Source organism: Cervus canadensis, chromosome 6 (assembly GCF_019320065.1).
Source record: "Cervus canadensis isolate Bull #8, Minnesota chromosome 6, ASM1932006v1, whole genome shotgun sequence".
NCBI lineage: Eukaryota > Metazoa > Chordata > Mammalia > Artiodactyla > Cervidae > Cervus > Cervus canadensis.
Window position 1 is genome coordinate 43,221,095 of NC_057391.1, and position 11,931 is coordinate 43,233,025.

At 49.3% G+C, this 11,931-nt stretch overlaps 1 protein-coding gene across 2 annotated transcripts in view; it reads left to right on the forward strand.

Moving 5' to 3' along the window:
* The window catches only part of CA12 (carbonic anhydrase 12), a 62,649-nt gene extending 50,718 nt beyond the window's left edge, over nucleotides 1–11,931 (forward strand). Inside the window, exons 9-11 of one of the 2 annotated variants that reach the window (XM_043471731.1) lie at nucleotides 7,286–7,318; nucleotides 8,181–8,268; nucleotides 9,007–11,931. In XM_043471731.1, coding sequence (XP_043327666.1) covers nucleotides 7,286–7,318; nucleotides 8,181–8,268; nucleotides 9,007–9,079 — 194 coding nt within the window. In that variant the 3' untranslated portion in view covers nucleotides 9,080–11,931. The remainder of the gene's footprint in view (nucleotides 1–7,285; nucleotides 7,319–8,180; nucleotides 8,269–9,006) is intronic. The other variant, XM_043471732.1, reaches the window with a different exon arrangement.

Consider the following 11,931-nt stretch of genomic DNA (forward strand, 5'->3'; position numbering starts at 1 on the left):
GGACTAGGTGAGCTAACATCCCTTCCGTGCTAATGTGTTCTAAGTGAATACTAACAACTGCCCATCCTGACTTTACATTGCAGGGACAGTGTGTGAGGGCAGTTACAGAGGATCAGAAGAAACCGTGCAGGAACTTGACATCCAAAAGTAACCCCCACGTGTATGAACATGGGGATAATTAGCCATCTTCTTAGACCGGCTCAGGTCTAAGCTGGCGCCTGTAGAGCGGGAAGTGCAATCAGGCTGGTGGCAGAGCGCTTCAGTAGACCTTCCCAGGCAGGCTGGGGGAGCTTAAGGGGCCTTGAAGCAGATGGGCTCCAGCTTAGGACATTGGAGATCACAGCCCAAATGCAGCTTTGCCACCACCTGTCCTGCATAACTCACCTGGAGCTATTGCTCCCAGAAGCGGGGCTGGGCTCGCTCCTTGGAGTGAGAATCCATAGCTGTCCAAGGCAAACCTGTTCATTTGGAGGCTGATTATAGAAACTTGGCTAGAATTCTCCCCTCCCTCTCAAGTCCCAAAGACTCGGGCAGCTAATGGGGCTGTTTCCCCAAGAAGCAAGGCTGAGTCAGCCCCAAAGAATGAAGAACCAAACCTTATCCTCCCAGGGGCACCTGCCATTCACAAGAGCCTTCTCACACCAATGTGGAACAGGTCAAAGACCGTAACGTGCCCTTCAGGTTGATGGGGTGAGCTTGTTTGTCAGCAGGAACCTTGAGCAATTTGGACTCAAATTGTCTGCACGCTCTTTCACTGGGACATGTCTATAATTAGGGGCTGGTTTAATTCAGGGTCTTCTCTGAAAGTTAACAGGAACTATGCAGTTGGACAATGAAAACTCTGGAGTTTTCTGCCAGGAGAAAAGTAATGTTAAGAAAATCCTTTAAGAAACAAAGTACATGGACTTTGAGAGGGGGGATCTAGGGTTTAACCAAATTGGAACAACTGAAACTGAATCACTGAACTGGACCCTACTTTTTCCCTAACCATGCTGGAAAAGGAACACAGAACTTGGTTTCTGTCCTTAAGAGGTATAGAGTCTCTGATAGCCCTAGGGCAGGGTTTCTTAGTCTTGGTATGTCAATATTGGCTTTCGGAGCTGGATGATCTTGTTGTGGCAGCTGTCCCGTGCACTGTAGGATGTTGAGCAGCATCCTTGACCTCTACCCATTAGATACCAGCAGCATGTCCACCTGTGACAGCCGAAATGTCTCCAGACGTCAACTATCTCTGGGGAGGAGGGGCAAAGTTGCCCCTGATTGAGAACCACTGCACCAGGCATTTGTACAATGACTTTTCCAGGCCCAACACTTTTCCCCACTCAGGTCACAGAATTCTAGGATTTTATATCACATGCCCTGGTCTTCATTCTATTCTAACCTTGTTTCCCATCTTCCTTTAGAATTTGAGTATAATTGGGTAGGTCCAAGGCTAAGAGATGTAGATGAGAGAGAACTATTCACCTTCAAGGAAGCAAACAAATCTCTCCAGCAGGGGTCCAGATGCCTCTGAGGCAGCAGCCCGAATCCCCTCCTCATTCTGCTCCGTCCCTTCTGTATGATTCTTTTCTCTCATGTATGTTGTTTCTTCCCGTCTGTGGTTAGAAGGCCCACTTTTGGGGGGAGAGGTGAAAGCCGTGCCAGGGCATTTTTTTCAGCTCTTAAAAAAAGTCCCTCTTCCAAGTGGCACACATGAAGTCTTGAGCTGAGGCGGGGCGATAAGACTCATGTCCTCAAGGTGGGGTCCTGGAGAAAACCCATCCTGAGCGCATCCGGATCTCACAGGAGTCAGATGCCCGATGTGAGGATGGAGAGAGATGGCAGAGGCAGAGTTACACAGCCCAGGGGCCCAAGTCTTGGTTTCGAGAAGCTGGCCTCTTCCCAGCTGAACACTGGGCCCATAGGGTAGTAAAGCCAGACCGATTAAACCCAAATACTGATGTTATCAGGCTCTCTTCTCAACGTGTCAGGGCAAGGGAAACTCGAAGGACAAGAGGGAGCCAAAAAGTTTCTATAATCATGTCTTTAGTGTGTTTGAGCTGAGCTAGCGCAGGTCCCACACCTCACAGCCCGGAGCCAGCTGAGGTGAACCTTAGACAAGAGAGCCGGGTGGTCGAGGGGTAGGGCTTTCACACTCAGCCAAGCTGTGGAGTAGCATGGTTAGAATGTGCTTGACCCTCAGGGACCTGGGTAGTTTCATAAAATGTTTTAAATAGAGAGAGTGAAAAAAAAATCTTACAAAGCTAAGATGGCTAATTATCTAATATTTTGAGAACAGAATGTATGCTTTGTGGTTATTGACCTTGTGTCTCTAAAAGTTCCTATTTATTAATAAACTCTATTAGGTGAAAAACTATCAATTCTTTCTGGTAACCAAATAAAAGACCAGAAGAGTTCCCACCTACAAATTCCCCTCCACACATACAGGGTCTGAATAGTCAGGAATAATCATCAAATGTGCTAAGAAATGGAGTCCTAGTCACACCTAATGCAGTTCATCACGCCACGTGTTACTGAGCACGCCCCACGTTAGCCCCATGTTTCTCTTCTATGGTGGAGAAGAGAAAAAACCTCACCAGGGATGTTCTCTTCACTTCCAACAAGCCTCTGGCCCAGACAGGAGGAAAAGGGGTCAGGCAGAAACCTGGGACCACCATTCATGGTCCAGCATCAGTTGAGCCTTCCAGGGTGTCTCCCCTGCCTCCCCCATACTGCCCTATGGCGTCTTTTGCAACATGGCTGAGGCTTCACGTGTGCATGCTACAGACTTTTTCATATATGGTTCCCTTGGTCTGAGATGCCCTGCACTTCTCCCACCTGGAAAATTCTGTCAGGACCCAACTCCAATCATATCCTGCCATCCTTCCCCATTCCCCTGAGGGTGACCTACAGTCTCCTGCTTCTGTGTGGCCAGAACACAGTTATAGTTCTCTATACCTCTGTTACAGTTCTTAGCATAACACAGAGTAATGATCTATTATCATGTACAAAAAAAAAAAAAATCTATATTATCCATAGACTGCAAGCCCCGAGAGCAGGGACGATGGGCGTCTTACACGTTTTTTGTGCCTGGTGCTCATTGCAAGTTTGAAAGAATGGAGCCGACTCAGCTCCCTTCCCCTCCCCCACCAGTGTCTTCTCTGCAGAACCATCTGAACAGAAGTGTGACTGGCTGTCAAGTTTTACTTTTAGGAAGTCTTATTTTGCTTTGCTGTCAATTTGCCAACAGCATTGAAATCAATCTGCTTGTTGCAGAACATATAAAGATCAGAATGTAGCTGTCAGTGTCAGAGGCCTGGGAGGGAGCTGCTGAGAGGTGCTGTCTGGCCTGTCCTCCTCTGACTGACGGGGATGAGAGGTCCCAGCACTAGGCAATCCTGCAGCCCAGACAGCCTGACCCACCACAGCCAGCAGAGAGCATGAGGCGCCTGCTGCTGCGTTGTAACCCATGCTCATTGTGCCAGGGTTGAGGCCCCTCAGAGCAACATGGCTCTCTCTTCTGGGCCGGCATTCCTGCAATCTGGAAGGCAAAGCTCTCAGACCCTAACGTGGGTCATAGAAAACCAGCTCCCTCGTGTAATCTGGTGGCCTCTTTTGGGCAGACTTATTTGTAGAAGCTATTTAATAGGTTCCATTGTGTTAAGAAAAAACTCCAGTAAAATATATCCTTTTAAGATGGTTATGCTCTATGGTTATAGAGGGCATCTTTTACTTTTCTTAACAAAACATCCTCCAAAGAGAGGACCAGCATTGCAGTTGCTTGAGTCTATGACTTATATTAAGCATGATAATAAGGATTTTACCAGCTGAAACTGGATTTTTATATATTTAAACTCTCAAATCCCTGCTAAACCAAAATGCTCCCTGCCTCTTGTATAAGACTGGAGCCTTAAGACATATGTAATGTGTACATCTGTAATCACTATGGAACATGTCACCTACCGCAACAGCCCATACTTTAATACTTTGAAAAGGATTGTATTCCTTTTTATTCAAAATTCTGTTTGAATAAGCAGAATTGCAAATACACCTAGAAATTGCTAGACTTGTTCCAGGAACTTTGAGCTGTATACAGGAGGTGCTTGTTCCTCCTGCTGGACTTTTTCTGTGTGAGAACTTGAGGCTTCAGAAGACCTCACATGCAGTTAACCAGCCTCTCTCGGTCCAGCAAGATACCAGTGGAAGACGCAGCTCCTGAGCCAGCCAGAACAGGTAGTTGTACCCTGTGACGAGCAGCATGTCGATCTCGGGGGTCTGAACCTTCCCCAGTGGGGCATGCGGCACTGGGGTTCTTCCATATCTGTGTGATTCCTTCTGTGCGTCGTACTGTCCCACCTCTGCTTGCCCTGACTCGTACCAGAGCCCTGTCTGGAGAGCAGGCGGCTCTCCCATGTCTGTACCGTGTGTAACCCTTCTACCAGCTCTGGAGCCCCTTTATTGCATTCTCATCCTGTGGCTCTCGTGGGCCATTGCCATCAACCAGCCTGTCTTGTTCTTCCTGTCTGTTCTTCTGTGGGAACTCCCTGTCTCATTCGCCATTCAGAAACCATTTCTTTGTTTAATCAATCTGCAAATGAATCTCTGCCCCTCCCTGCACCATCTGTGATGCCCATTCTTTGCACCATCCCAGGGGCTCTGCAGGGATGCAGGTTTTGGCTTCTCTCAGTGGGTGCTAGTCCTCTAGTTCCCCCATCAGTTCTCCTGGTGCCTTTTGTGACTTCCCCTTGTGGCGGGCTATAGTCTACATGGTCACAAAGAATTGGACATGACTGAAGCGACTCGGCATGCATGCATGCTTGCCCTGCAGTTATCAGATGCTCTGACTTCTGCCGCCCCTGGGACCTAAGAAGCCCTGTGCTGCATCCAGTTGCACGGAGGAGCCGGGCTCCCTGAGGCTTGGTGCTGTCTCACCTGCAGGGGAGAGCATCCAACATCACTGTCCTGTCCTGGGCTTCCTGGGCTTCCTGGCAGGCAGAATTCCTACCAGGTGCTGCCCTCGCCACCATTTCTCTTCCCAAGTGGCTTATATGCTTCACTTGCTCAGTCAAGCTGCTTTGTTTTTGCTGCATCAGACTCTCGGCTGTGAAGCCTCTATCCCAGAATCTGGGGATTTCCTCATCTTCCACCTGCTTGGTCTTGTCTCACTGTTTCCGAGGAGAGGCCCCAACCAGTCGTCATCCAGAAGCAAGGAACCCATGTTAGAGCACCTGGATTAAATTAAGCCGTTGTTTATAGGGCCTAATACAGCCAAGGACACCTCTCAGTGATGCAGGAAAATCAGACTCTCCTGGCAGAACAGCCACCCAGCTGGGTCACGTGCTCTTGAGAAAACCCTCAGGCCTGGAGCCTTGCTTCTGGAGCCTTTGCTCTGCTCCCTAAGACCATGGCCTGGGGGCACCTCCTCTAGCCCTGGAGATGGGCTCTCAGCTGTCTGGGGGGCCTGCCTGGCTCTCAGGATGTTCGAGGTGACTGTGAAAGTGACAATTTTAGAAACATCCAGTTTGGACAGCTTAACCAAGTGGTCAGGCTTACTAGTAACCGTCTTACATGGCAAGAACTAGTTTGGTACCACAAGCATCTGGAGCTTTAGGAACAAAGAACGGAAAGTGCATTTCATCAGAAAGGCTTGGGGAAAAAAAAAAAACAAAACAACCACGACCTGTTGGGGTTCTTTTCGGTGGTGGTTGTTTTTAAGATCCTGGAGGCCTTGGTTACTTTTAGGTACCTTAAAACAAAACAAAACACCAAATTATAGTGTGCAGAGGCCACAGGCCATGTAGAGAACAGAGCATGTGCTGCACAAACACGTGATGCACTCCCCAGGGAGAGACTCATGTCCGAGGGTCTCCCCAAGCCACAGACTGGTCCTTGGGTTCAGGGCAGGGAATCAGGCCAGGGGAGCCACGTTCTTTGCCACCCAGGAGGCTGTGGGATGCCAGTGGTGGCTGGCAAGAACCAAGGGAACAGGCCACCCTGTCCTCTGTGGATGGCTCCTAACCACACCTGTTCCGGTCATCCTTACAACAGCCTGGGGCCACCCAGGAAGCCAGACCGAGGGCTCCTAGAGCCCAGGCTTGGACCAGTGAGGTTACAGACTCAGTATGAGATTGTGGAAGAATATAGTAGGTAAAGAAGATGGGGCTGATAGCTCCAGGAGAATCAGCCAGACTTGAAGGGGCCAGATGGCAGGAGAAGGGGTGAGCAGAACCTCACTCTCCAGTCTCAGGTCTGGTTCCTTGGGGTGTCAAGGGCCCCAAGGGGAGGTGGTCCCTGGCCCTCTGCTGGCATCTCAGACTTGGTCGGGCCTCTGTCACCTCAGTGGGCTCTGTGGGCACAGGCTCTCCTGAGTGTCTGGCTGGTGGCTACCATCTGCACAACTCCAGCTGCCAGCGTGAACTGGAATACCCAACCCCCAGCACCACACACACACATAAGCTAGAAGTTTCTACTGAAATCAGAAAACCAGTGGATAAGCAGGTCTGTGTAAGCAGAGACTTTCTGTAGATGGAGGGTATGACTGGGAGGATGAGGAGTCCTGAGAGCCTGCAAGCAGCTGGGGTAACCTGGGGGCTTCGTGACTGGGCTCCTCTGTATTACCCACGAGAACGGATTCACCCATGGCCCTCCCTGGGGAGGTCTTTAGCAGGCTGACTATAAGCTTTCTCCTTAGATCACTGGGCACTATTTTAGCCCCACTGAAGACCTCTAACTCACCCCGTTCATCCCCAACAATAACTCATGGAAGAGGACACAGTCCTCTGGTTCCACATACCAGGGAAGGGAGGCTGGTATGGTGGATGGGTTTCTCCAGTTTGTCCAGTGGAACCAAAGTAAAAACAGAACAAAACCACAGTAACACTGGATGGGGATGGACGTGGAAGTCTGGTGACAGGTTCTAACCCAGCTCTGCCAGCCCGAGCCAGCCAGCACCTAGAAAGTTCTTTGCTGAGGACGAGAGGCAGGTGCCAGGGAAGCAGATAAGAGTCTACCCAGATAGACTGATTCTTACCCTTGCTCACCTTTCAAGTTGGCCACATTGGATGAAAAGCTGAAGTCTTACCCGAGTAGAGAGACTGCTGTGATAAAGGAGCATGGGGGGAGGGTTCACGGTGTGAGTTCCCTGGGTGGGCAACTCCTTCCACCTGAGCCAAGAGGAGCATCCCCAGAAGGCTGCATTAGCTCTGTACCTCCAACCAACCCAAGGGAGAGCGTCAATCAACACACTGGTCAAATCTGCCATGGTTTGCCTCGGTTAACTTCCAATCTTTTCCTCTCCCCTCCGAAGTGCCAGACCCTCCCTGCACAGGACTGAGTCCGGGTATGTGGCCGGCCGGCCGTGCATGCTGCAGCTGGGTGATCGCTGTGATTCTCGGTGTGATCTGGGCCTCTGAGACTTCCAGCTCATCCTCTCTGCTTCTCTGTGCTGTCACTCTGACTCCTGGCCCCCTCCTCACTGTGTCTTACCCTCAAGTCACTCTCTGATTCAAACATGAGCTGCCAATCAAATGCTCCTCTAATGAAAGACCTAATCACTTTATAGTACTTTATACATTCAAAGAGCCTATCCAAGACCTTCTGTTGGCCAGGGTGGGAAAGCAGTGCCTAAAAACTAGGCCAAAGCCAATATATGGAGGTTGGGTGACCAGCCAGTTGACCTTGGCAATGGACCCTGGCTGTTTGGGACTGCTTAGGACTGTGCAATAGAACTTGAGGTCAAAGCTGATAAAGAGGCATCTCAATGGGCCTTGAATCCAGCAAGGCAAAATGGAGTAAGTTTTTATTATGTAGCCCAGGGTTTCTCAAAGTGTGGTTCATGGACCACATATCAATACATCAGCATAAGCTAGAGGTGTTTGGTAAAAAATTCAGATTCCTGGGCCAAACTCCAGACTGAAGCAGACTCTGAAGCTTGGGCTCAAAAAGAGTATACATTTGAAACAAGCTCTTCAGATGATGCTGGTGCAAGTTTGAGAACCCCTGCTGGATAATCACTACAATTTGCAAATGGCCCCTGTGAGTACTCCAGCCAGTCCTGCTCAGCCAGAGACCAGAACTTGAGAACAGAGGCGGGGAAGTTACACCTTTCTGTGGATGACCCTGCAGCTGTCACCTGACGGCACACATGGGGATGAGAAGAAGGGAAGGGAGGGTTGTAACGTGTGTGCATTACCCCTCCCCAGGCATCGTCCTTTCCGTGGCCTTGGCTTGTGGTCTTGGCATCTGTATTGTCCTGGCAGTATCCATTTGGCTTTTCAGAAGGAGAAAGAGGTGAGCTGGTTTGGGTTTGAAATGGGAGTGGGTGGCTCTGTGTCCATGAGAATTGATCTGTCTGGGAAGGCAGGGTGCATGATGAGGAGCCGTGCCACCTGTACCAGCTTATCCTTGGAGTGCCATCTCCCAAACACCACCGATTGAGGCCTTGGCGTGAGAGGCTGATGCTGGCAGATCACGGTGCTCAGGGCTGGAGGTGTGTCTGCCAGCTTGGCTCCCACTGCCAAGACCTTGGACAAGTCTCTTGATTTCAGAGGGGAGGTCCCATGTGCCTAAACACAAGCACCAAGACTGCTTCTTTCTAAGATCTTTTCATCCAGTTTTTCTTCTCTAAATCCAAAAATAAAATTGAGGAAAATTTTTATTTCTCATTCACATTTAATGCCCTTTGCTCATGTTCTTATTGCTTAAAATAACCTATTTTTCCTGGTATGAAAAAACATAAAAGGTTGTCAGAAACCCTGTTGGAATCAGAGATCTGAAGCAGCATGTTAATGAGATCTTCGTCAAAATGCAGGTCTAGTATCATCAAATGTTGAAAGAGAACAGTTGAAAAATGAACAGGTTCCATTTTGGTTAGCAGTTACTGGGGGGCATTTTATCCCAAAACCAATGGAACTTGAGAAAGGTTTCCAAGAGAAGAGTTTGACTTGCCTCATTCTATAGCTGAGTCAGGCTGTTCTTGCCTCTCTTTCCTCTTTGACTAACAAAATTCGTATGTTCTTGTTGCTCCAGTAGCCAAAAAGGTGCCAACAAAGGAGTCATCTACAAACCAGCCATCAAGCAGGAGACTGAGGCCCATGCCTGAGGCCCTGGCATGCCCAGGCACATCCAAGGGAGGACTTGGCTTTGGACGCAAACTGCTGTGGCTCCTTGGACACTTGACATACCTGAGGGTTTTCTGGAGTTCAACCCACAAACACCTTAGACCCTTGGGGGACCCTACCATCCTGCTGTCATGCCATCACCTCCAGTGGGAGTGTGGATGGGAAGAACTCACCAAGAAGGCGGGAACTCTAAGCTGTCTGCTTCATGTGTGTGGCCTTTCAGTGGTCTGGATTCTGGGGGCACAAACTGTATTGCCTGCTGGGGCTGTTACTGGCTGGAAAACACTTTGATCCAGGGGTTCACGTGAGTGTGGTTTCAAGTGTCTGGGAATCTGCTTCTTGTCCATGCTTACAGACGAGAACGTGCGGTCTCTGCTGAAGCTTTGTTTTTGAGGCTCCATTTCTTTCCTCAGAGAAGGGCTTGTTCAATTTCCTTCTGCTATGACAAAACCTTTAGTCTGACCTTACAATTGAGGGTTGTGGGGTGGGGGGTGGGGAACAGGAAGGGTCAAGGTGTCAGAGACAAAAAGAAAACAAGAAATATTCTTTGCAGTACAGTAAGCCACTTTCCAAGTCCTGTCCTTCAGATCAGATGCACTAACTAAACAGACCTTAGCGAGAGAGAAGACACATAAGATCTGGAAAAGTCTTACTTTGAAATCATATTGGAGAGCTTTCCTTGGTGGTTCAGTGGTTAGGGTCCTCCTTGAAATGCAGCAGACATGCGTTCGAGCCCTGCTCAGGGAACTAGGATCCCACATGCCTAGGGCCAGCGAAGCCTTCATACTGCAACTACTGAGTCTTCTTGCCACGCAAGGAAAGATCCTGCATGATGTGATGAAGATCCCACGTGCTACAACTAGGACCTGACACAGCCAAATAAATTAATAAATATTTTAAAAAGAAGAAAAGAAATCATATTAGAATCAGAAGTTGCATGTGAAGCTGTGAAGTGTGAGGAGGATGGAATATTAAGCCCAAGCCAACCTCCTGTCAGGGGCATCTTTCTGTTTTGTACTCTACAGATTTTATAAATAATTAGGCTGTTCCTTGAAAACGTGTTATTGCCTTCTCTCTCCTAGAGGAGACATGAATTCTGAGATGACCTCAGCTGCTTTTGTATATAGAGGAAACAGAAGCAAAATGGTTGAAGATCTTTGTCTCTTTTGCCCAAATTTCCTTTCTGCTGCCTTTGCGGTGTCCCTGCTGTCAATCTTGAATTGGGACCTACCTACTTCTCTGACTTGAAGGATTTCGAGTCATGGCTGAATTACAATATATTTTCAAACTATGAAAATGGGAAGTTACTTGTGCAGGGGCTGGCATCATGGTATTCAGGGGCCAGAAATAATGGAATGTTAACAAAGATCCTTCATGGTCTTCCCTGCCAAGTGACAAAGACAGTTTCTGAGACAACTTAACTCCTTCATTCTCCTCCCATCGACCAAAGAGCCCTGTGGAGATCAGTCTGTTCCGTGACTGAGGAGGAGACCCCCACCAACCTCTCCTGGCTGGAACCTTGCAGTTCACAGAGAACCTTATGGTTCTCACTCTCACTGTGACAGCATGGGGTGCTCTCTTGAGCACGTCTAAAGTGAGGTTTTGGAAGTGAGGTTAAAAGCATTACTGTTGGCAAAGCAACAGTGGTTTGCAGTTCCCTCTCTAGGTGACAGGTTTCTTTAGCATGTCTTTTTCCCTCTCCTTCTCCCTCTGAGAAATCACCCTTGTCTACTGTCATAACTTGTAGTAGTGATGCTAGGCAGAGTTACAGGGGACTCAATGGAGACTCAAGACATTTGTGTCCACATGAGATGCCTGACTCCCCTGGAGCCTGGCATGGCATCCGGCCTTGCCATCAGCATGCCGGCCTGATGCTGATCACATGGCAGCAGGGACAGCCCTCAGGGCTGAGCAGTGGGAGTCAGATGATGCTTTCCTGGCCTCCGCCCACAGCCGCCGATCAGAAGCCGACAGAAACCACTCCAGGGCCGTGGGGCTGTATTTCAAAGAGCTTTCTACAGCTTTTTTGGACACATTCTGTGAGAGAACAGAGAAGTCACTGTACCTAGCACAATGGCTGCTGATAAAAACGGAGAGTTATGGGGGTGGTGAAAACAGCGACACATCTCCTGCTTCCCCTGCTTCCCCTGCTCGGCACAGCACAGGCTCTGGGACCTCCTGGCTCACATAAAGCAAAGCCAGGCAGAGGGCGCCAGGAATCAGCACTGTCGCCCTCCCTGCTAATCCGCGTGGGACTCCTGAAGACCTAGCCCTGCAATGGGGAAGCCTTCCCTCAGGTTCTCCCTCCCTCTCTGACACCAGCTGCCTCTACAGGAAAGAGGTGCGGTGGTACTGATGCTACTCTGCCTCCCACTCACCCTGGGAGGGCCTGGCACTGTGCTGGGCACACAGCAGGTGGAGGGGATAAAACCAGGCCCCGGCTGCGGCGGAGACGCAGGCAAGGCTCTGGCTTCTTTGCCTCTCTGTAGTGGGAGGTCTTCAGTCCCTCTGCTCTGTTCTTTAGTGTCAAATGATGATGATAACAATAAAAACCTGTACCTGTTTCCTTAACAGACATGCTAGGACTTTGCTGTGTTGACTCTTGATCCCATTATTGGTTCCACCTTAAAGTCTCCTCCCCCTCACTCAGCTCCCTGAAGGCCTCCTCCTGGCCCTTGGGAAGCCCCAGGGATGGGCACCACCTCTGTCCCTGTGGACCACTGGCCACCGTGATGATGGTCCGTTTAGGACTTCTGTATTTTTTGTAAGAATGACTGTAATGAAGACATACAAATATGAGAAATTATAAATAAAATGTTTTTTTCAGATCAGA